The sequence below is a fragment of the Rhinopithecus roxellana genome, chromosome 17 (genome assembly GCF_007565055.1).
Source record: "Rhinopithecus roxellana isolate Shanxi Qingling chromosome 17, ASM756505v1, whole genome shotgun sequence".
Classification (NCBI taxonomy): domain Eukaryota; kingdom Metazoa; phylum Chordata; class Mammalia; order Primates; family Cercopithecidae; genus Rhinopithecus; species Rhinopithecus roxellana.
In genome coordinates this window covers 19,376,188-19,401,150 of record NC_044565.1, presented here as the reverse complement: position 1 = coordinate 19,401,150, position 24,963 = coordinate 19,376,188, and the positions used below count along the sequence as shown (strand labels likewise).

Here is a 24,963-nt window from a genome sequence, read left to right as displayed (position 1 = left end):
TGAACACCTATAGTCATAACTACTTGAGAGGCTGAGACCAGAAGGATCCCTTAAGCTCAGGAATCTGAGGCTGCAGTGCACTCACCACTGCACTCACCACTGCACTTCAGCCTGGGCAATAGAGTGAGATGATGTCTTAAAAAAATAAAAGGCCTCACACCTGGGAGACCAGGTGGAGGTAGGAGAATTGCTTAAGCTCAGGAGTTCAAGACTAGCATGGACAACATAGTGAGAACATAGTGAGACAATGTCTCTACAAAAAATTCAAAAATTAGCCAGGCACAGTGGCACACACCTGTGGTCCCAGCTACTTGGGAAGCTGAGCCAGGGCAGGAGAACCTCTTGCACCCAGGAGGTCAAGACTGCAGTGTGCCATGACTGTGCCACTGCACTCCAGCCTTGGCAACAGAACCAGACTCTGTCTCCAAAAATTAAAAATAAATAAAGAAAATCAATATTCTATTGTTTCATACATTCAACGCTAGTCCAATCAAAATCACAACAGATTTGTGTGCTTGTGTATGTGCTATAACACGTAACTCTAAGCTAATTCTAAATATGTATTATGGGAGAGGAAAGCACTAAGGCAGGGCCCCCAACCCCTGGGCTGCAGACAGCGATGGAGACCGGAGACCTGCCTGTGGTCTGTTAGGAACCTGGCCGCACAGCAGGAGGTGAGCAGCAGCATTACCACCTGAGCTCCACCTCCCGTCAGATCAGCAGCGGCATTAGATTCTCATAGGAGCACGAATCCTATTGTGAACTGCGCATGTGAGAGACCTAGGTTGCACACCTCCTTATGAGAATCTAACTAATGCCTGATGATCTGAGGTGGAACAGTTTCATCCTAAAACTGCCCCCCAATGCCCATCCATGGAAAAATTGTCTTCTATGAAACCAGTCCCTGGTGCCAAAAATGTTGGGTACTACTGCACTAAGGCACTCTTGAAGGAGAACAAGGTGGGGAACTTGCCATGCCAGACATCAAGATTTTTCATAAAGTTCTGGTAACTAACACAGCGTGGCACTGTGGCAGGCAGACGAACTATTCAATGGTACAGAATGAAGAGTCCAGAAACAGGCCTGCACATTATAGAAACTCACTTTATGATAGGGCTGGGCATTGCAGGTCTGAAGAGAAAGCATGAACTTTTGAATACATAGAGCCAGGATAACTGGCTTTTCATGTGAAAAAAAAAAAAAAGAAAAAAAGAAAAAAAAATTAGACTGCTGCTTCACATCTTATATAAAAATCAACTCAAGATAGAGTAAGAAATTAAATGTGAACAGAAAAACTAGAAAACTGCTAGGAGCAATATGGAAGAATAATTTCACAATTTTATTTCCCTAGGACACAAAAAGCACAAACTATCAGTGAAAAAAATGATGTCTATTGCATTAATATTAAGAACTTCTGGTTATCAACATAGACTCTAAAAGAGATGATAAAGTAAATCACACACTGGGAGAAGTCATTTGTAACACATAAATGACAGAAGTTTATCATCCAGAAGAGTTAAAGAACTCCCACTAATCAATAAGATAAGGACAAGAGAAAAACTGGCAAGACTTGAGCAGGCACTTCACAGAAGAGAGAACATGAATGACCAATAAACACATGAAAAGATGCTCAGTCTCAGGAGTGTTCAGGAAAATGCAAATTAAATCCATAAAGAGATTCCATTTGGTACCCATCAGACTGGCAAAAATTCTAAAGTGTGAGAATATCAAGTGATGGTAAAGACATGGTTCAAATGGAATAGCATCCACTGCTGAAAGAAAACAGTTTTGGAGAACAGTTTATGAAGAACAAATGGTGGAGCACTTGCCAAGCCCGACATCAATAATTTTTGTCAAGTTACGGTAATTACGACAGTGTGGTGTCGGTGCAGGGTCGGTCAAAGTGATCAACAGTACGGGATAAAAAGCCCCAGGATAGGCCCCTTTTTCTATGGAAACTTAATTTAGGTTATTTGGTCAAGTAGAAGATGCAATTATCTTCTGCCTCAGCCAGACTAACCCTAACAAAACCTGTGCAAAGGTACACCAGGAAACACACAAGAATGCTCACTGCAGCACTCTTTCGGAGAGAGTGCAAAAGAAAAATCTAGAACAACCTAAACATTCATCAAGAGTTCGCTTGATAGGTTACATTATGGTATATTCATACAATGAAGGTAGTGCTCTAGTTCTTAAACTGGCGATGAGTAAATGAGTGTTCACTGTACTATTATCCATTATCCCCTAACCACCTTTTCTTTATAAATAGTCTTTTCTATTGACTCATTTATTACTTTTTGCAAATCAAGGAGAGCCCAGAAACCGAGACAAAATAAGATGTTAGAAGCCAGGTGCAGTGGCTCACACCTATAATCCCAGCAACCTGGGAGGCTGAGGTAAGAGGATTGCTGGAAGACAGGAGCTCAAGGCTGAAGTGAGCTATGATGTCACCACTGTACTCCAATCTGGGCAACAGGATGAGATCCTGTCTTCTAAAAAAAAATTAAAACAGCCGGGTGCAGTGGCTCACGCCTGTAATCCTAGCACTTTGAGAGGCCGAGGTGGGAGGATCACGAGGTCAGGAGATGGAGATCATCCTGGCTAACACAGTGAAACCCCGTCTCCACTAAAAAGAAAAAATAAAAAAAATTAGCCGGGCATGGTGGCGGGCACCTGTAGTCCCAGCTACTTGGGAGGCTGAGGCAGGAGAATGACGTGAACCCAGGAGGCAGAGCTTGCGTTGAGCTGAGATCGTGCCACTGCACTCCAGCCTGGGCGACTGAGCAAGACTCTGTCTCAAAAAAAAAAAAAAAAAAAAAAAAAGGAAAAAATATATAAAAACTAAATAAATAAATAAAAATAAAGATAAAGACGTTAGAACATCAGTGTTCCCTTGTGTGTTTCCCCCTTTTTAGGTTTTTCTTAGATGAACTCCCCTCGGTCTAGAGGCAGTAAGAACTGTGATCTTGGGTGTGGTCAGCTGAGTAATGGCCTGCAGATATCCAGGTCCTAATTCCTAAAACCTGTGACTGTTACCTTATAAGGCAAAAGGGACTTTGCAGGTAGAATTAAATTAAGGCTTTTGAGATGGGGAGATTATCCTTGATTATTCAAGTGGGCCCTATTTGATTTGTGATTAAATGTGATTAAATGTAATCACAAGTGTCCTAAGAGGAAGATGTAAGGGCAGAACAGAAGACAGTGTGATCACAGAAGCAGAGACTAGAGTAATGTAGCCACGAGGAATGCTGGCAGCCACCAGAAGCTGGAAGAAGCAAGGAATGGAGTGTCCCCTGGGACTTCCACAAGGAATCAGCCTTGCCAACATCTTGATTTTAGCTCCAAAAGAGTCATTTCAGACTTCTGACTTTCAGAACTGCAAGAGAACAACCTCTGTTGTTTTAAACCACTAAATTCATGGTTACCTGTTACAGCAGCAATCATAGACTAATACAGTGGGAAAGGATGCTTGACTTCACTCACCTCTGTCTCAGATTGCTTTCCACTTAGCACATGTCCTCTGCCTTCTCTTTTCTCCAACATTGGATGCCACAGTGTCCCCGGGGTAGGAAGACGAAGCAGTGGTTTAATTCCTTCATATGTAAGATGTACCACTTCCCCTGCTGAAAGGGTTTATCCCTACAATTTCCAACCAAAGCCAGACAAGTCATTCACACACACACGCACAAAATATCCACCCAATGGAAACAGCACTGGGCAGGCAGACGGACACTTGAACTCAAGTCCCAGTTTCCCAGTGACTGGCTATGTGACCTCATAAACTTCTCAAAGATGGAATCAGAACTTATACATCTTTATATCCCTGGTGCCTGGCGTGCGTCAAAAAAAACGAGCAGTACATCAATGAATAAATCGACCAAGCTATGAATGAATCAATCAATCAATCTTGAGCAAGGATAGAAGTCCTAATCACTGAAAAAGCTATTTTTAATAGTTCTTCTCTCTCTCTTCCTCAACCAGTATAAGGAAAAGATTAAAATCATAAAATTTTGGTCAGGCATGGTGGCTCACGCCTGTAATCCCAGCACCTTGGGAGGCCAAGGTGGGCAGATCACCTGAGGTCAGGAGTTCAAGAGCAGCCTGACCAAAATGGTGAAACCCCATCTCTATTAAAAATACAAAATTAGCCAGGCATGGTGGTGCATGCCTTTAATCCCAGCTACTCAGGAGGCTGAGGCAGGAGAATCGCTTGAACCTGGGAGGCAGAGGTAACAGTGAGCCAAGATCATGCCATTACAATCCAGCCTGGGCAACAAGAGCAAAACTCCGTCTCAAAAAAAAAGAAAAAATCATCAAGTTTTAGGGTTGGACAGTTTTAGGGTTGAAAGCCAGGAGCTCTCTGCCTCACAAGGCAGCCCAGTGCTGTCAGTGCCAACTACTGGAAACCTTTTCCTTCCAAAAAGGCAAAAATTTGTCTTCTAGCCACCCACTGATTCTAGTCCAATTCTCTAACCATATAAAACAAGCTTGCTCTCTTTCCCACATTAAAACATTTTCAGAACATGGACACCTGGCCTTAAGTCTTGGCCTAGCCAATTAGGCTAGTGATTTTGACAGATCACCTATCTCTGTGGGTCCCCATCTCCCTTGTCTGTCGAACAAGGGCATGACATCACCAAGACTCCTTCTAGCTCTAAGATGCAGTGTGAAAAACACCACCTTCTTGGTATTCAATCCTTCACCGTTTTAACCTATTCATTGGATTTTTAATGTCAACACTTTATTTTTTACTTCCAGAAGTGCTTCTTTTCCACATGGGCCTATTTCCCTCCCCCAGGTTATGCTGTTTTCTTTTATTTTCAGTTCTTTGCTTTCTTTCTTTTTTTTTATTTAAAAAAACTTACTCTAGGTCTCTAACTGGTAGCTCTATTACAGAAATAATATACTAATATATGTATGCGCAAAGGTTGCTGGATGGGACAAGTTTGTCACCTTCTAAGAATAGTGAGGAGGCTGGAGCCGAGTGAGAGAGGGGAGGCCACTGCCAGGTAAGGTCAGAGAGTAGGCAAGAGCCAGACTTTGTTGAGTGTTGCTGACAATGGTAAGGAGTTTGAGTTTTACTCTTAGTGAGATGGAGCAGTTTCTAAACAGCAGGGGAAAGATGGCCTATCTTACTTTTTTTTTTTTTTTTTTTTTTTTTTTTTTTTTTTTTTTTTTTGGAGACGGAGTCTCCCTCTGTCACCCAGGCTGGAGTGCAGTGGCATGATCTCGGCTCACCACAAGCTCTGCCTTCCAGGTTCACGCCATTCTCCTGGCTCAGCCTCCCAAGTAGCTGGGACTATAGGCACCCGCCACCACACCCAGCTAATTTTTTGTATTTTTCGTAGAGACGGGGTTTCACTGTGTTAGTCAGGATGGTCTCAATTTCCTGATCTCGTGATCTGCCCGCCCGCCTCAGCCTCCCAAAGTGCTGGGTTTACAGGCGTTAGCCATCGCGCCCGGCCCTACCTAACATTTTAATGAGATCACTGGAGGGACAGGAATAGAAGCAGAGAAAACAGTCAGGAGGGTTTTCAATGGTCCAGGAGAGCAACAGTATTTGGTTGGTGGCAGTGGTGGAGGCGGGAGTCATGGGTAGACAGGTGAGTATTTTAAAGGTAGAGCTAGGAGAACTTGCTGAAAAAGCCTGGATTCCACAACATGCAGCCTGAAGTGTGCACAGATCCTGCTGGATCCTGCAACTCCCTCAGGAGGGGCACATGTGGACTCGTGGTTCTCAACCTCACGTGCTCATGAGAAAAAGTCCTTGCATGTTCTTGGAAATCCAACATGAATCTCCAGCATCAGCTGGCGAGGCTCACCAGCCTCTTTCTCAAGACGGGTTGTATTCCCTCTCCTCTGAGCAGCATGACCCATTCAGCCCAATATTCTGTCTGACAGGCATATCTTTGGCAGTGTAAGCCCCAGTTGTGACAAAACTAAATTTTACAGTGATCACAATTAGGCAGCCCATCTGTGAAAGTAAGACAGGAGGCTGGGCCCAGTGACTTATGCCTGTAATCCCAGCACTTTGGGAGGCCAAGGTGAGGAATCATGAGGTCAGGAGATCGAGACCATCCTGGCCAACATGGTGAAACCCCATCTCTACTAAAATACAAAAAATTAGCTGGGTGTGGTGGTGTGCACCCTTGGTCCCAACTGCTCGGGAGGCTGAGGCAGGGGAATTGCTTGAACCCGTGAGGCGGAGATTGCAGTGAGCCGAGATGGTGGCACTGCACTCCGGCCTGGCGATAGAGTAAGACTCCATCTTAAAAAAGAAAAAAAAAAAAAAAAAAAAGAAAGTGAAACAGGAGGACTCCCTTGACCCCTCTGTGGGACTTGTGACAGGGGTGTGGCTTGCTGACTCGGCCTGCAGTGCTCAAACCCCTTGCAGGAGGGGAAGCATGCAGGTGAGAGGGTGCCAGGGCTGGGGTGAGCACTTTTGGGCTCTGGTCCCCTGGCAGCATCTAGGGGTGTGTTACAATTAATGCTGTTTTAGCAGCTGCCATCTGCAGATGGCTGTTAACCAGCTCAGTGGAGAGTCACGGTGACAGTCTTTTACACCCTGCCCTCTTGGCCCCCATGTTCTTGTCCAGTATCCAGGAAGAATCAGGTCACACAGACTTGAAGGATGGTGAATGCAGAGATTTTATTGAGTGATGGAGGTGGCTCTTAGCGAGATGGGGAGCTGGAAAGGGGATACAGCGGGAAGATAATCTTCCCCTGGAGTGCAGCCATCCCTGGCCAAACTCCTCTCAACGTTCCAATGCTTCTCTTCTCTCCTCTGCCACGCCACTCTGCTTCTCTGCCAGTGGAGTTTGGGGTTTTTATGGGTACAGGATGCGGAGTGTGACGGGCCAGAGTGGTTTTGGAAAAAGCAACATTTGGGCAGGAAAACAGGGATAACTGTTCTCACTTAGGGCTGCAGTTTCCAGGCTTGAGGGCGGGGCCTTTGCCAGGGAACTGCCCTCTTCTACCCAGTATTTCCCTGCCTTCTGTCCATATCAAAAGGTTCTTGGTTGGGCACTGGGTTGACAGAGTCCAGGCATGCTATTTAGAACTCATCATAAAAAGTTGGGGTCAGAACCTCTCAGAACCAGAAAGCATGAACCACAGTTTAGCACAAATGGTGGCTTGAGATTGAATCTCGGGTCCCAGGTCCACAGGCAATAATGAGAACCTCAGGCAAGTCCATCTCTTTTCAATTCACAGGGGACATGATGGCACCCCGTCTCCTGACTCAGCCCTTCTCAAGTTTTATGGGGATCTTGTTAAAATGCAGATTCACTAGGCCTGGGACTCTGCATTCCTAACTACTCCAGTAATGCCAATGCTGCTGGTGCACAGACCACACTCTGAGGAGTGAGGTCCTGACTCATTCACCATCCAACATGCACTTGCTGGGCACCTACTGCATATAAGAAACTGTGAGGGAAACAAAGCAGATGTGGTCTGTAAGGGGATATCAATGCACAGACCACCACAGCACCAGGAACAAAGTGACAATGCCACTCTGGGGACCCATAGGACAGAAATCTTTCTTGGTTAGGGGACCTAAGGGAGGCTTCATGGAGAAAGGTAGAGACACATATGGAGAGTGTAGTGAAAGCCAGACGGCACCTTCCAAGGTTTTAGCCATGGAATGGCATCAGCTTTTTGTAATTGCTAATTTCTCCTCAGACTTAAGACCTCCTTTCTTGACTCACAAACAGAATAAAGGGACTAAAAGGGAAGTGAGAGAGATATTTCCAGTGTAGAGATTGAAGGAGTATGTCAGGATTCTCCCAGTTTCACAATACCGTATTATGCCAAGGACATATCTAGGTTTGCAAAGCTGGCTAGGAGTCATTCACTCAACATATATGGTGGTCATTAGGGCTGTTCTTTAGTGAGGAGTGTAATTCCCCACCCACTTTGAATTCAGGTTTGGCCAATGACATGTGAGCAGAAATGTCAAGTTATCATCTCCAGGGGCAGGTACTTATGAGCCAGTATGTGACTCTCTATTTTTCTCTCCCTACCACAGTGAACTGTGGTGTGTGTGTGTGTGTGTGTGTGTGTGTGTGTGTGTGTGTTTTGAGACAGGGTATCACTCTGTTTCTCAGGCTCAATGCAGTGGTGTGATCTTGGCTCACTGCAACCTCCAGCTCCCGGGCTCAAGTGATCCTCCCACCTCATCCTCCAAGTAGCTGGGACCACAGGTGCACACCACCATGCCCAGCTAATTTTTGTATTTTTTTTTTTTTGTAGAGATGGGTTTTGCCATATTGCCCAGGCTGGTCTCAAACTCCTGGGCTCAAGTGATCTGTCCACCTCTGCCTCCCAAAGTGCTGGGATTACATGGTGAGCCACTGTGCCCAGCCAGAATCCTAATGTCTTATGATGATAAGACAAAGGAAACCCAGGCAGCCTGGGACTCTGAGTGAATATGATGAGCAGAGTACCCCTGCCAACCCACAGTGAACAGGCTGCAGAAAGCAAGAAATAAACCTTTGTTTTCTTGAGCCACTGGGATTTAGGAGTTGTTACTGCAGCATGCTCTAGTCCATCCTAACAACAAATATTTAATTGATTACAAGCACCATTTAAAGTTTTCATTCTAGGATATGGGACAGCTCATGGCATCAAAAAAACAGCTGTAGGAACTGGGGCCTGAGCCACCAAAACCAAGACTCTCTTGTGCCAGCCTCTTTCTCTCACCCAAGTCTCATCTCCATTTATTTTTGCTTTGCTGTATTCTCCACTTTTGCTTATGGACTTTCTCCACGTATGTCGGGGGTTTAGATGCCTCGGCCCTAACTTCATATCTTTCCAACTCTGGGCCCCATAGGCAAGGCTATTCTCCCTCAGCTCCAAATCAAGAAACCCTGGTGAAGGATCTCAGTTTGGATCACCTGCCCACCTCTGGACCAATGTCCGTGTCCAGGGAAATGCATATCTAGCCCTGGGTCACATGCTGACTTTTGTGGCTGAGTGGAGGGAGGCAGGATGGAGCATGTTACCAGAAGGGAATGGAAAACTAGTTTTGCAGCCCAAAGTACTATCCAGAGTCCCATACAAAGAGGAGGGAAGGATATACACACATAAGTATGCAGGAGAATGTCTAAGGCAGACTTTAACTGAGCTGTGATCAGTGAAAGGAAAAAAAAATGGGGAGGGAATGTAGTACACGTTATGCATGATAGTCCTAAGAGGAAAGAGAAGCAGGGCAAGACGGCTAGGCTGGACAGCTCCCTACAGTGGCAACAGGAGGCACCTTTGTCCTAGAACTGCCAGGTGACTGACAAGGCCACAGGGAGAGGGAGAGATGGGATGTCAGGAGGAGATGTTAACTCAAATAACAGATGCTCTCTGTTTACTAATCTAGTAAATCTGACAATGGGGCAAACCATTTCTGATCAGGAATAAGCTAAGTCCGGAAGAGCAAATACTGAACCAACACGTGTGCCCCATCGCCATCTTCCCTGCATAAAGCAGTCTTGGGACTCCTTCCCCACTGAGCCCAACTCAGCTTCTTGCTCCTCAAGACAGTGTCCTAGGCAGCCTCACGTTAATCAAAAGAGATGAACCTCACTTGCCATCCCTGGTCTGGGTACCCATGCATGCTTGAAGGCCTATACCAAATTACCTTTCAAGACTCCTTCTGAAATCCCTACTGTGTGGGGGTCCTTGATCCATATTTCCTTGATCTATATTTCAAGTTGGTCCTTGATCTATATTTTCTTTTTCCCTGTATTCCCAGGGAAGCCCTGGTGTGACTTAAAAAACCCAAAATGAAAATAATGTGCTTCCGTACAAAGACAGATGAGATCTGAAAATTCAGAATAAATACTCTGAATATAATGATCCAACTTCCAGTTCCTCAAGAATGCCAATTCCCTTCCCAAGTCCTAGAATCGAGAGGAAAACATCCTTAGTGTCCAAGTGCACCCTCTCTTACTTCTTGTTGGGGGTTGGAAAAACTCCCCCAGACTAAGAATTCTGGTAACCAGCTGGGCATGTGTGTGGCTCATCCCTGGCAGTGAAATTCCAAAGGTATCACGTGCTATGGCTGCTGCACTGCCGTGTCTCTCCTTTCCCTAGCCTCCCGAACTTCCCTGGAAACACACATACACACACTCACTCACATACACTCACATGTACACAAAACAGCAGCCTCACTAAGTGGCCAAAGAGGGCCTGACTCCCACTTCCCTCATTCTCCCCAGGGCTCCTCCTTCCCTGACATAATACACCCTCCAAAAAAGATAGCTGGCTTCAGAAGGAAGCGGGGAGACTGACCCAGTAATAACCAAGTGAGACCCTCCCTTGTCAGCTAACCTCAAATAAGACACAGCGGGAAGAAGTGCATGAAAGCTACTTCTCAGCAGGTAGGCAGGGTTAGCAAACAAAGAAACCGGGCAGCTCCACAGCAGAGAAATCTAAGCTGGTATTCTTCACTTCCTTGAGGATACTCCTCCTGTTCATAAATAAACATGATGCCTACAGGCCAGCTAGGGAAGGAAGGGACCTAGAGGAACACTGACTCCTGGAGCTCTAAGGACCTGCAGGGTGACTGTGGCCAAAAACCTGTCTCTTAGACAGGGAGCTGGCCCAGGTGGGTGGGAGTCGGCCTTAGCACTGTGGCAGTGGCTCAGGTCAGCACTGGGACTAGAACCCATGTCTGCTGCCTACTAGCCCAACATCTTTCCTTTCACAGTTCAACGGAAACATTTACCCAGCTCCCACAGTGTACTACAGCACGGTGCCAGGAAATCAATCCTCAACCAACTGGAACCCTCCATTAACTGAATCAGTGTCCTGCATGCCACATTTTAAAAAGCAGGCCCCAAAGAAAGGCTAGCTTATATTTAAGGATTTACGATCTTTTCTTTTTTTTTTCCATTTGTTTTGCAACAGTTGGGGAACATCTTGAGGACAATCCACATTCCTCCCAGCCCCATCCATTTTCATATCCCTGACCCAGGACAGACTTCATGCTCCAAATCCCAGTCCTAGAACTTAGCCAGATCTTCAACTATCAAACTAAGACTCTGTCTGGATCATCACACTGTATTTTCTAAAAACTAATATTTTTTAAAATGTGCTATGTGGAAATAAAATGTTTTCTGCACAGCCGTTAGTTATTCAGAAAATTTTGTGGACTTAGAACTCTCTTTTCCCCATGTAGTGAGTTGGGGTTTTAGTCTACTAATCCCATAAGGGGTGAGAAGCTCTTGATCCATTCAGCCAACGTTCTGGGCCTTGACCAAGACAATAAGGCAATATCTGCTCCTTAGAATAATGCTTCAAAATGGCATAGTCTTCCAAGAAGTCACAGAGCAACGTTGGTGTCCCCCTCCAAAAGGGTGCACAAAAATATGCTCTCCCCAGTTTGAAATTCATTCATGCCTAGACCTTGAGTTGTGTGTAAAGAAAATGAAAGGAGGCAAGCAGGCAAGTCCTAAATAAGTCCCTGTGTCCTATGAAGGTATCAACCAAGTTCTGAGTGCTATTGCACTGAGTATTTCTTCCTTAATTATTTATAGGCTGAGCCAAGGAAGTTAGGAGAGAGCTAGCACGAAAGAAGCATCTCAAACTGGTCCTCATTCTAAGAGCCTTGTCTGTGGGCAGAAGCCTATCTTGATGCCTGCTGACCTCCATCCCCAGGGGACAGCACTAGTCAGCCACTCTGCTTGTCCCCAGGGCCTGGGATTTCCTTCAACACAACCAACCTTCACTCAGTCCATTCAGGTGCCAGGTACTTCGTGAAAGACCCATGGCAGGGGAAAAGAGGTTGTAAAGGGAAACAAACCACAATCACTTTCTTCAAAATGCTCATGGCCAGTAGCAGCAGAAACATTCACAAGCACTGGTTGGCTGTCCCTGGAGGCCATCAGCTTGTCGTGATACCTCTGGTCGGATGGTTGGAACCACACAAAGACAGGAAGACACTCCCTCTCTATCCTCAGAACACAGTGATAGGTCTTCCTTACATGTTCCTTGATGTGACAGAGGCTTACAAAACCATAAAAAGACTGAAAAAGACTGCTTACACAAAACGCGACTTGCAGATAAAACCATAGGATGCTCCCATGCTCGAGGTCTAGGGAGCTTGAAAGAGATCAATTTTTCAATTGGCAGTGGGGAGTGAAGGTGGAAAAAGCACTGGACTGGACTAAAAATCCAGAGCCTGTTTTCTTTACCAGCTCATCTTGTGTCCTTGGGCAAGGCACATTTCCTCTGCAGTTTTACAGATGAGGGGGAGGACTAGATCAGTTGTTTTTATTAGCAGTAAAACACATACATTTTTCTGAATTGTATTTTATCTAGAACCCCAATATATAAGACAAACAAAAAGGGAACTGCTTGGGTTGAATCAGAGATGAGGAGCCCAGAGCCCATCTGCTCAGGCTGGGTGGCCCTCAGGGAACCCAGTTTGAAACCCGCAGGAGTAAATTAAGTCTGAGAGCCCCTGATAACCTCTCATAGGGTTCCTGGGGAGGACAGAAGGAGGGACTTATCATTGATTTAGTGCTCTCCGTGGTGCCTGGCAACTTATATATCAAGTATCATGGAAATCTTTGCAACAGCAACATGAGGTGAACTAGCTGCGGATTAGCATCTGCTGTGATCTGAGTTGTGAACTGGGATCTTCTGGCAAGAGGCAAAACTGGGATTTGAACCACGGGTATTCTGACTCCAAATACAGTATTCCTCCTCTTGATAAGAAGTTCCTCAAGATATGTGGAGTGTAGAATATTGGGCTGAATCAATAATATCCTTGAATTATAAATATATGTACGTATATGTATACAGGAAAATTTCTTGAAGAATATGCCCTCCATTATTATTATTAGTTATCTCTGTGTGGTGGAAATGTGGATGATTTTTCAGTTTATCTTTTCTAATTTTCCCGTAATGAACAAATATTGTCTTCACGGAACAGGTACTGCTTATTAAAAATGATGTTTATAATTCATAATCAATATGCTCATGCTGGGTTTCTACAGTGAATTAGGGACTGGGGGATAAGTGGTATCCCTGAGCTTTTGGACTTGATGGTAGAAATAACAGTCTCAAATCCCATCAACTCTCCTTAGGCCACAGATAATTTAAATTCTCTGAAGTCTCGGTTCTGGGGAGTGTGGTTGTTTTAGAAAGCAACAGCAGGTCCCTGAGACACCTCCCAAATGTATGCCTCTCCTCTCCACCCTCATCAGTTGCCCGTTGTAAAAAAGGGGGAGGGGCTGGGCACGGTGGCTCACGCCTGTAATCCCAGCACTTTGGGAGGCCGAAGCAGGCAGATCACTAGGTCAGGAGTTCAAGACCAGCCTGGCCAATATGGTGAAACCCCATCTCTACTAAAAATACAAAAATTAGCTGGGTATGGTGGCGAGGGCCTGTAATCCCAGCTATTCAGGAGGCTGAGGCAGAAGAATCGCTTGAACCCAGGAGGCTAAGGCTGCAGTGAGCCGAGACTGTGCCACTGCACTCTCCAGCCTGGGGGACAAAGCGAGACAGTCAAAAACAAAAATGAAAAAAAAAAAAAGTGTGGGGGGGGGGGACGGAGGTGCTAATAAAACTAATGATAGTCACATGACCCAGGACCAGATGCCCTCACTCCCAGCCCAGCAGGACCTATAGAGAGCCCACCAGCCAGGCAAACGCAACTCTCCAGCCCCACCCTGAGGGCTCCCCAGAAGCCACTGGCAATATCGATCCCAGAGAGGAACCACCACCCTGATGGCAAGACCATGTTGGTCAGGCATGAGGCAGGGCAAGGTGTGTCAGCCACTTCCCTGTATTATTCATGTCAGCTCTGCCGGCAGAAATCTTCCAAATGTTTAACGTGCCACCTCAAGATGCAGCGCAAACCCCCCACAGTCAGGAACAGCTGTGGCGAGGCCTTCACGAAATGACTTGGGGACTGAGAGACACAGACACTGGCTTTGGGAGGAAAGCCCTGAATGGTGGCAGGAGACAATGCTGAGATCCACTTCATAAGGGAAAATCAGTAAAGAAGGGACGGGAGATGGGAGGTGTTTCAAAACGTGGGGAGTGATGGTGCACAATCACTGGGGTCTAGAGCCCCGCGTTCTTAGACAAAGAAAAAGCCCGAGGTGCTTGCCACCCTCCTCCCTGCCTTAGAATCCCCACACCCATTTCAGCCCCTGCTAGCTAGAGCAGGTGGCAAATCTGTTCTGACTCAGGCCAGGACGGTTAGGGAAGAACAGGGACTGGAACAGCCACGTCTATCTCCAAAGGAGAATAAATCCACCGGGGAAGCTCTTCAAACGCCTACGGGTCCTGGGGCTTGAAAGGGAAAATCGGCCCCCACGCCCACCCCCAATGACTTCACACAGACCTCACCCCAGATGACTCTGCGTTCTCCTGCAAGGCCTGAGAGGTGTCATCGCCACCATCCGGGTGGCTGTCACTTGAAAATTTCCCATGCACTCCTGGAGGTACCCGCCCCTGTCTCTCAAACCCCTGCAAAAAGAGTCGGAGCCGAGGGCTCCAGGCGTCTACTCCAAGATTCATATGCGTCTTCCCATGTCCCACCTGCCTTTGCCGCTGTCGATGTAGACACCAAAAAAGGAGGATTTTTCCAACCCCACTGGGAGTCCCGCCTCTGTCTCTCCCCACTTTCCGCGCTGACCCTCCAGGCAGCGCCCCTGGCTCGTCTGCGCTGTCCTTTCCACCTAACAAAAGCTGGGCGGCGGGCCGCGGCGCCGGGCGACCGCACATTTCTCCCAAAGGAGAGAGACGCGTGTCCCCGCGGCGCGCCCATTCGGGGCCTCTGCAAATCGACGGAGCTGGGGAACAAAGCGGCCGGGGCACGGCGAGACGCAGCCCCCACGGAACCCCCGCGCGCCCCAGCCCTCGCTGTCCCGGCCCAGCCCCCCGCAAGCGGCCGCCAGCTCCTGCAGCCTCCTGGGCAGCAGCCGCGTCCTGCGCCGCCCGTCCGCTCGCAGGCGTCCTCGGTGGCTACTGTACCTGCTAAATTTAGCTGCGCCGGGTATTAATAGCCCGAGCCACTGGGGCCGGGCGCTGCAGGGCCGCGCGCAGCCGGGGGCCGGGGGCGGGGAGGGAGGGGACGGAGGGGCGCGCAGGAGAAGGCCACTTACACCACCAGCCTGGAGATGATCCATGACACCATGGCGGGCGGGCGGGCGAGGCCCGGGCGGCGCGGCTCGGCTAGGCTGCGGGCGGCGCGGGTGGCTGCGGCGCTCCCGGCACGTCTGTCCGCTCACGGCAGCCGCCACCAGACTGAGCGCGCCCGCCGCCCTGCCAGGCGTTCGCGCGTTGGCGCAGCCGCGGCACGTTCTGGCGGCGGCTGCGGCCCCAGCCCCCCGGGGCTCGACGGGCCGCAGCGATTGGGCGGTGAGCCGGTCAGGGCACCCGCGGGCCCGCCCCGCCCCGCTAGCCCGGGCCCCCAGCTGAAGGCGGGCGGGTCCTGCGCGCGCCCCAGGGCATCGGCCCAGACAAGGGAACCCTGCGGCGGCCCCGTTTGCAGGGCAGGGACCCTCAGCGTTCCAGCACGGAAACTGAGGTCCGAACTTGGACCTCGGGAATCTGTCTGCACCTGTCTAGGTGGGATGCTGTCATCCCTCATTCAAATAGTGCGTTAGCCTCATAAAGGGTTTACCTGGATCCAGACCTAACCTCTTCAGACTGTCCCCTGCTGAGCACTTCTGCATAAGAAACAAACCTGGGCGCTTGCCTCCCTACTTAAAATTCTACAGAGTCCCTATATCATCGTGGTACCTGCCTGGAACCGTGTTGCCAAGACCATTCCCCCAAATAGTCTTCTAGCTCTTTTCCCTCCGGGCATCTTGGACTCAAATATTTGCTGTTTCTTTTTTCCCTGTCTGTACACGCCATGCCTCGTGGTCCTGCCTTGGTTTGATTCAGCTCCTTCTTCAAGGCTGGGCTGAAGGGCTACTTGTTCCTAGGGAAGGCCTTTCCTTGGAGGCTGCTCCTAGTCCTAGGAGGAGACTAGAAGCCGCGATTGCATAGCACCAGTGCCCCGCTGAGCCACGTTGAAGTCTTAGGCAAAAGGGAACTTGTGCACCCTATATAAACATTTTTACGTATTTTTTAAAATACCATATTAACTATTACGGTTTTTTTGTTTTTTGTTTTTTGTTTTTTGTTTTATGAGACGGAGTCTCGCTCTGGGGTGCAGTGGCCTAATCTCGGCTCACTGCAAGCTCCGCCTCCCGGGTTCAAGTGATTCTCCTGCCTCAGCCTCATGAGTAGCTGGGATTACAGGCGCGCGCCACCACGACCACGCCCAGCTAATTTTTGTATTTTTACAAATACAAAATACAAGATGGGGTTTCACCATATTGGCCAAGCTGGTCTCAAACTCCTGACCTCGTGATCTGCCCGCCTCGGCTTCCCAAAGTGCTGGGATTACAGGAGTGAGCCCCTGCGCCAGGCCCTATTATGTATCTTAATTGCTGAATTTCTTTTTTTTTTTTTTTTTTTTTTTGAGAGAGTCTCGCTCTGTCGCCCAGGCTGGAGTGCAGTGACCGGATCTCAGCTCACTGCAAGCTCCTCCTCCTGGGTTTACGCCATTCTCCTGGCTCAGCCTCCCGAGTACCTGGGACTACAGGCACCCGCCACCTCGCCCGGCTAGTTTTTTGTGTTTTTTAGTAGAGACGGGGTTTCACCGTGTTAGCCAGGATGGTCTGGATTTCCTGACCTCGTGATCCGCCCGTCTCGGCCTCCCAAAGTGCTGGGATTACAGGCTTGAGCCACCGCGCCCGGCCTAATTGCTGAATTTTATGGCACCTCTTAAATGTTGCACCGTCACTGAGCACCTCACTCTGCTCACCCTAGACCCGGCCCCAGATAGTACATTATTCTGTTACACTGGAAACGCTTTGTCCTCTACTCCTTGGCTCTGCTGCTGCTTTTCCCACCCTCCAATAGCTCAGGTTCTGCGTGGTGCTTTCAGTGCCCTGTCCTTTGCTGATGATGGTGTCATGTGTAATTCAGTGTCAGATGTGAGAAGCGCGGGAGACAGCTTAGTACCCTCAGGTATAGCAGAATCTGTGCGTGTGTGTGCCTGTATAGACAGAAGAAACACTTCACGGACAACAAAAGGACTGCAGATGAGACATGCTCTCATATCTCAGGTCTCCAAAGAACCCATAACATAGCTGTAATGTAGCAGTTTTTCATGCTGCCTTGACCCAGTTTTGAGGCTCTGGCTGGAGGCTGGTCAGTTCCCCTTCTCCAGCAGTCTATTAACCCCACACCCCCAACCACTTCCGTTAGCAGGTTCTCACATGGGACACTGTACACCTGCCCTAATTGCCCCAGGGCTAGGCACCAAACGATTTGTTACAGCCCCTGTGCTTCAGAACCCACTGAAATTATCCAAATTAGCCAGTCCTATATCTGCTTGCCTTATTTCACCCTTTCCTTCCCTCAGAAACCATGATAAAGGTGTTTGTCCACAATTCCCCTCTCTCCCTCTCTCCGTGACAGACCCTGGCCCTGAGTGGCCCTGCATGGTGTGCTGTGATCTCTCCAGGAAACTGTGGATATAAAAAGCTCTGAAACGCTTTCCAGCTTCTCTTCTTGATCTGTGTCTGACCCCACCATATCTCACTCAAGGTAAGGTTATGTGGGTAAAACAATGCTCCACAGGGAAAAGCTTTCCATACTCACTAGGCAGAGAGAACACCAAAGCTAGATCAGGACAGCACCCAGCACAGAGGACCTTCCTGAGACCTCCCTTTCCCTCCATCCATACCCCTCACCTATACTCCCTGAGTCAGAAAGGCTATTACCCATCTTGCAGGGGGAGCGGTGGAGGGGATGGGCTATGGTTCAAAGAGACCCTGTTGGTGGGAAAATAAAGGAGAAGATAACCACATGCTGGTTCCCTACTCCCTATAAGTAGAATTCTCAGATTTGACTATTGCACAGGACTAAGCATTTAAATTACCAAAATGAAAGTATTTATGGGGTTAAAATATCTTGAGGTCTTTTTGTTAGCTGAAGAGGACCAGAAAACTAGTGAGACCAACCCCATATTTCTCACAAGGGATGAGAAAGAACTTGTCCATAGAGCGGACTTGGATGGGCAGAGGAGGGGAAAGAAGAAAGAAAGAAAGTTGCTTTTTTACTGCATTCTGCCTCTTTCCATGTAACTGTTACACTTATTGTATCTCTCTATCATGGACCTCCTCTTGTTTGTCCTTGGCTCTGGAAAACATGAGGCCAGGGAATGGACTCCACCTTCTAGACAATAAAACTCTTACAGCTCTAACAGTTGCTTGACTTCAAGTTCTTTTTCGTAAGAATTGCTTTGATAGTAGATGCCTCTCATCTGTTTTTACCCTGTGCCCTTCCCCTTTCTTCTGGGAAGAATTCTCTGTTTTTCACTGGGGAATGAGTCTCCCCATACTCCAACCTTAGAAACTGTGATTTTCTTAGATATCCTCACTACCTTGATTGGCTTATGAGTAATCACCAAACAGAAACTGGGCCAACGATCTCCCTTGGGATTTTTAAAGTTGAAAATAGAAAAAAGAGAATTCCACTTTCATCTATGAAGCATTGGCTGCCATGAGAATTGTCCTCCCATTGCAAACAACTAGAAAAACAGGATCAAAAAAAGAAGCAACTGTTTTTGTTTATTTGTTGTTTGTTTGAGACGGAGTCTCGCTCTGTCGCCCAGGCTGGAGTGCAGTGGCGTGATCTCAGCTCACTGCAAGCTCTGCCTCCTGGGTTCACGCCATTCTCCTGCCTCAGCCTCCTCCCAAGCAGCTGGGACTACAGGCAGCCGCCAGTATGTCTGGCTAATTTTTGATATTTTTAGTAGAAACGGGGTTTCACCATGTTAGTCACGATGGTCTCGATCTCCTGACCTCATGATCCACCCTCCTCGGCCTCCCAGTGTGCTGGGATTACAGGCGTGATCCACCGCACCCAGCAAGAAGCACCAGTTTTTAAGCATTGAACAACAGACAGTACAGGACTGTGATAACTAAGAGGACAGAAACAAATGAAGTGAGTCTTACGTCCGAGCTTACTGTCTCAAAGCAGTTTCCGGGCATCACTGTAGGGATGGAGAACCCAAACAGATCCCAGAAATTTCACAGAACACAGGACACAGATCAGAGTCCAGGGAAGCCAAAGTGGTTAGAATTTGCGAAGCAGAATGTAAGAGTGGAGGGAGATGATTAGAGAGAGAGCTGTAGAGATCTGCAGAGCAGTCACTTCAAGTCATTAGCTGAATACTGTCCTGAGCACGCATGGGTGAAATTCTGTGAGGCCACAGGAAGAACTACCAGAAAGCAGGATGCCAGACAATTCCTGGAGCTCACACAGGACTGGGAATCATTTGTCTTCATAGCAGCCAAAACAGAGACCTTTTATACACAAAGCATTGGCTACAGTCCACAGAAGGGTATCATCTTAATTGCAGGGGGAGGCTAAATTAGCCCTAAAATAAACACTTACCTGGTCCTGCCTTAACAAAACTTAAAAGCAATCTTCGAAAGGATCAAACTGATCTCAAGTAACTTAACTGTGCTCAGAGAAAAAAAAGTCCAAAATTAGCTGCAAAACAAACAAACAACTACAAAACCCAACACCCAAAAAGGTAAAATTCACAACGTTCAACATGCAAACAAAAATTATCAGGCATACAAAGAACATGACTTGTAAGCAGGTTGAAAAATCAACCAGTAGAAACAGATCATGAAATGACAGAAATAATGCAGTAAGCAAATAAATACCTTAAATTATATAATATTTGAACGGACATTTTACCAAAGAAAAAATACAAATGGCAAAACAAAAAGTACACGAAAAAAATGTTCAACATCATTGATCATTAATTAGGGAAATACACATCGAAATCATAAGAAGATATTACTGCACACATTTAAGAATGGCTACAATGAAAAAGACTGATCATTTCATGTTCTGGCAAGGATATGGAGCAACTGGAACTCTCATATGCTGCTGGTGGGACTGTAAAATGATACTACTTTGAAAAATGGTTTTCTATACTTCAAAAAAAGTGGAAATTACTTTTGCCTCACACCCTTCCCCTTTCTTCTGGGAAGAACGCTCTACTTTTTTTTTTGGTGAATGATTCCCCCCAATGCTCCAACCTTAGAAACCTTAGAAACTGGTCTGACAATTTCTTTTTTTTTTTTTTTTTTTCTGAGATGGAGCCTTGCTCTGTTCCCCAGGCTGGAGTGCAGGGGCGTTATATTCTTCTCGTATAAAAAGCCAGATACAAAAGACTCATACTATATAATTTCATTTTTATGAAATTCTAGAAATGACAAAACCATAGTAACCAAAAGAACATAGTGGTTCCCAGATATCCGGGATTGGGTAAGGAGACTGATTGTAAAAGGGCAAGAGGAAACTGTTTGGGGTGACGGAAAAATTCTATATCCTGATTGTGGTGGTAATTACCAACCATAAACAAATTCATCACACTTTACATTTAGAATTGGCAGGTTTTGTTGTATGTAAATTATACATCAGTAAAGCTAAGTTAAAAAAAAAATAGAAAGCATATTTTTCTATGATGTCTTATGTGAAGCTCTGTAGTTGTGGATAACCATGATTTTATTGGCCTTATTCTTACTTATTATTTAAAAGTTTTCATATATTGAGAAATAAGCCTTTTGACTGTCATCCACATTGAAATGTTTTTCTCAAGTTATCATTTTCCCTTCAGATATTATTTATGACATCTTTTTAAAATGTTCAAAATTTTATGTAATCATTTTTATGTATATTTTATGGCTTGTGAGCTTTGTATTGGTTTATATATACTATTTGCCTCCGCTATACTAAATATACATATTTTTAAAATTTTTCTTAATTTTTAAAAATCTAAAATTAAAAAATATTTCTGTGCATCTGCCTTTACATTTTAAATTTTAATTTTATACCTTTTATTTAACAGCCCATCTGGAATTAATTTTAGCGTATGAGTTAGTTACTTGTCTTAATATAATTTATTGAACAAGCCACCAGTTTCTCCTTTAAGTTGAAAGGTCATCTCTATCATATACTCTGTTCCTTATTACGTCAGAGTCTAGTTTTTCTAGACTCTGTTCAGTTCTGCGCATCCAGTCATGAATGGATGTAGTTTTAATTACTCCAGTGTTTTATAATATATTTTACTATTCAGTAGAGATAGTTACTTCACTTTCTTTTACAATTTTTCTGGTTATTCTTGCCATTTATAATTTCACTAGACTTTACAGTCATATTATCTCATTTTTTGATAATTCTGATTGTTATTTTTAATTGAGATGAGGTTAATTTTTAGATTAATAATTAATCATGACAGTATTTGTCTTCCTATCCAAGAGCAGGGTATTTGTTTTCATTTATACAAATTATCTTCTATGCTCTTAATAGCATTTAATTTTTTCTTCAAGTAGATCTTTCACATTTCTTTACATTGCCATTTGAACCAATGTGTTGTATTCCACTGTGTAAATATGCTATAACTGATTTAAACAATTCCATATCATTGGCCATATAGTAATAGATCATTTTCAATTTTTCCTGATTAAAAACCTAGGGCCAGGCATGGTAGCTTGCACCTGTAATCCCAGCTACTTGGGAGGCTGAGGTAGGAGGACTGCTTGAGCTCAGGAGTTTCAGTCCAGCCTATGCAACAAAGCAAGACCCCCTCTCTAAAAATTAAAAAACTTTTAAAAATAATTTAGCAAAGAACACACTTGTAGCTATATATTTTAATATGTTCATAATGATTTAGTTAGGATAAATTCCTAGAAATTGAATCTTTAGGGGTATGAACTTTTTGGGGGGCTTTTGATGCATAATGCTAAATTACATTCCCAAAAAGTTTCAGAAATGTTTGGTCTAATTTTTGTAAATTATAAGTATTACATGTCCTATAGTAAAGTCTCATCACACAATCAATAACTCACTTGAATTAAACTCTATGTACTAAGGGGTCAGGAAAGAAAGAGAAAGAGGAAAATGGCCTGTATTACAGGGATTCTGCTTGTCCTTTCACTTCATGACTTCATGAGAAGAAGCCCTGAGCTGTTGATACTGGAGAGGTGGCTCTGCTGTTTCCCCCATAGACCTCGGTTCTTTATCACACACACAGAGTGTGTGATTCTAGTGTTCACACATCCATACTGTTTGTACAACGTGATCCTAAGCACCTCCACTGCTTCAACTGGAAATGAACAAAAATGGAAAATGATCTGATCCACAGCCTGAGGAAGAGCTCATTGTGTTAGACCATTATGGGCCATATCATCTTTTACTGTATCAAATTTTTGCCTTAAACATTTACATTGATATGGAAACTCAACATCAAGTGTACCTACACCCAGAGTTGATTTACTATGAAGATAAAGCTTATGTTTTAGGACATCTAATTAGGACCCTGGGAATGACCCTAGCAGTGTATTAATATGATTAGATGTCTTTAGTAAAATGTGCAAAATTAAAGATTTTTATTAAAATCTGTTAAGGCAGCTGTTTTTTCTAATTCTCAATCACACTTCTCCTTGTGCTGAGTGTTATCCAAGTGACTGGAGGCATTTTTGGAAGTTGGCTAAGATGAAATTGAAAATACATTTAAAGTTTGGTGGGACATATGTATGGAGCTACAGTGATTTCTATGTCCCTTTTAGCTATGGTTGCTCCTCCATAAAGGAATCGTTCCCCAGAACATTCCTACTGCCCACTGTGTTGACTCACTCAGTTCCACAACACCATAAGCATAGCTAAAGATTGTATCATACTATGATCGTGGCCTGCAGCCTTGGTCCTGGAACTGCTTGGAGAGTAGAAGAGAAACACAGTTTGAAATGTACAGAGCCAGCATCTAGTCTGTATCTATTCTTCCAGTCATCAGATGTGGAAAATTATGAGTGGAGCGTTCAGTTCTCATCTGCACCCAGTCAAAATGGTTCTCCTCTTTTAGGAATATACTCCATAATGCAATATAGACCATTACAAATGCACTACATCTATTTTTTAACTTTTTGTGGGCATGATGTGAAAGAGAACATATTAGGATGTCTGACTTTATAAAGCACAAACCTATAGCAGTGTTACAAACAGCAAGCAAATCTATGTGTGGAGTCATATGTTTTATGAATCTCAACTCTAAATAAGAATAAATATAGTTCAATAAACTATGTTAGGACAAATTATATTTTTATCCTCTGTACATAAAATAGCAATACAAAGTTGTTGTCAAATGAAGAAATGATGAAAGTGTAGGCATCCAGAGAATATAGGAAAAAAGTTATAAACCAGTCTTAGACAGTTAATAAAAATACGTTATTTTTGCTGTTTTTTGACACTTGTGGGTTTTTTTTTTTTTAGCATTTGAAACATTATAGTTTGCTGTGGTTTATTTTCCTATTCCAAATAAAATTCTTATTCACACTTAGTTTTGAAATCACAGTTTCGAAGACCCAGCTCCCACATTTTTTTAAGTTTCAGGCTTCACAAAACCTGAATATGCCCCTGTGTATTTTATTGTATTTAATTTGCATCCTCTACTGCATTCAGTGAAGTTGAATTTCATCTAATTGATTAATTCAATTTCTTTTTTTTGGGAATTGCCTTTCCTTATTCCTTACCGTTTTTCTATTGAAATGTGTGGGTTTTTTGTTTTGTTTTGTTTCTGTTTTTGTTTTGCCATTTTCTTATTGGTTTGCAGGAGTTCTTTGTATAAGGATAACAAACTTTCATATTTCATTGTGTTGTAATTTTCCCAGTATGTAATTTTTCTTTTAAATTTATCCATGGTATTTTTGACATACAGCATTTTTAAATATATATTCATTTATATTTTATCCTAATAGAACAATTTGTCTTCATCCCTAATACAAAATTTTTACATTTATTCCTTTTTTTTTTTTCAGGGAGAATCAGAAAGGAGTAATCGGTGTTGCAAGTCCTGATTACACAGAGAATGAAACCATGTTTCATGCATCTCCTATCAGCCTATTCTATCTGCCCTCCAAAAGGAGAAACAGGTAAGAATTATCCCACCTGACGATGCATTTATTCCTGTTCCAGTTTGTCTGTTTTATTTGTGGCAAGCCTTTCGGTCTTAGATTATTTTGAACCCTGATTCCATTATTGGTGGTATTAATGATCATGACCAGTATGCCTGTTAGATTGTCTTCAGCTGTGAGTAACAGCACATCCAACCAAATAATATAAGTTCATCTTTCTCACATGACAAGAAGTCCATTTGAAGGTTGGGTTTAACAGCTCAACAATATCACCGCCCTGAGTCACCTTCTGTCATGGCTGAGCCAGGGCTTCAGCGGCTGCAGACAGTAAATCCTCACATGACCATCTCTCAGGCGGGAATGAAGGCAGAGGAGGCTTTCCTTCAGTGCTGCCTGGAGGCTGCCCACAGACTTTCCCTCACATTTCAGAGGCCAGAGCAGAGTCGAGGGCCATCCCTTCCACAATCCCTGGCAAAGGGAAATGAATGTACTCTGACTTACTTGGGCCACTCATTTTCCCTCAAGTATCGGGCCACCCTCCCTGAGCACATTTTTGTGTGATGCTGAACAAACTCAGGGTTTTGATGCAAGGAGAATGGGTGAATGGCAGCTGGGTAGGCAACCAGCAGGGTCTCATCTACAAGAAGGATAAATTGCTGTTTAGTTTGCTAATGGACAACCATAACAAATTACCACAAAGTAGGAGGCTTAAAACAACAGAAATTTACAGAAATTTACTCTCTCTCAGTTCTGGAGGTTGAGAGTCTGAAACCAAGGTGTTGGCAGGGCCACGTACCCCTGAAGGATCCAGGAATAATCGCTCCTTAGGTCTCCCAGCTTCTGGTGGTTGCCGGCAGCCCTTCGCATTCCTTGGCTCACTTCAATCTCTGCCTCTGAATTCACATGCTCGTCTTCCTTGTGCATCTCCACATGGCTTTCTTATAAGGACAGTCATTGATTTTAG

The 24,963-nt window shown here is 45.0% G+C and overlaps 1 protein-coding gene and 1 non-coding gene across 4 annotated transcripts in view; both read right to left on the bottom strand.

Annotated features, from left to right (window-relative positions):
- Window positions 1-15,290, bottom strand: part of REEP1 (receptor accessory protein 1) — a 125,836-nt gene extending 110,546 nt beyond the window's left edge. For 2 of the 3 annotated variants that reach the window (XM_030921237.1, XM_030921236.1), the window contains exon 1: window positions 15,111-15,282. In XM_030921237.1, coding sequence (XP_030777097.1) covers window positions 15,111-15,142 — 32 coding nt within the window. In that variant the 5' untranslated portion in view covers window positions 15,143-15,282. Of the gene's footprint in view, window positions 1-15,110 lie in introns of all 3 variants that reach the window. The other variant, XM_030921235.1, reaches the window with a different exon arrangement.
- An 8,618-nt stretch (window positions 15,291-23,908) lies between these two features.
- LOC115894430 lies at window positions 23,909-24,040 on the bottom strand. Its single transcript, XR_004054550.1, has one exon. It is a non-coding gene; the product is annotated as a U8 small nucleolar RNA (small nucleolar RNA).
- Window positions 24,041-24,963: the final 923 nt, after the last annotated feature.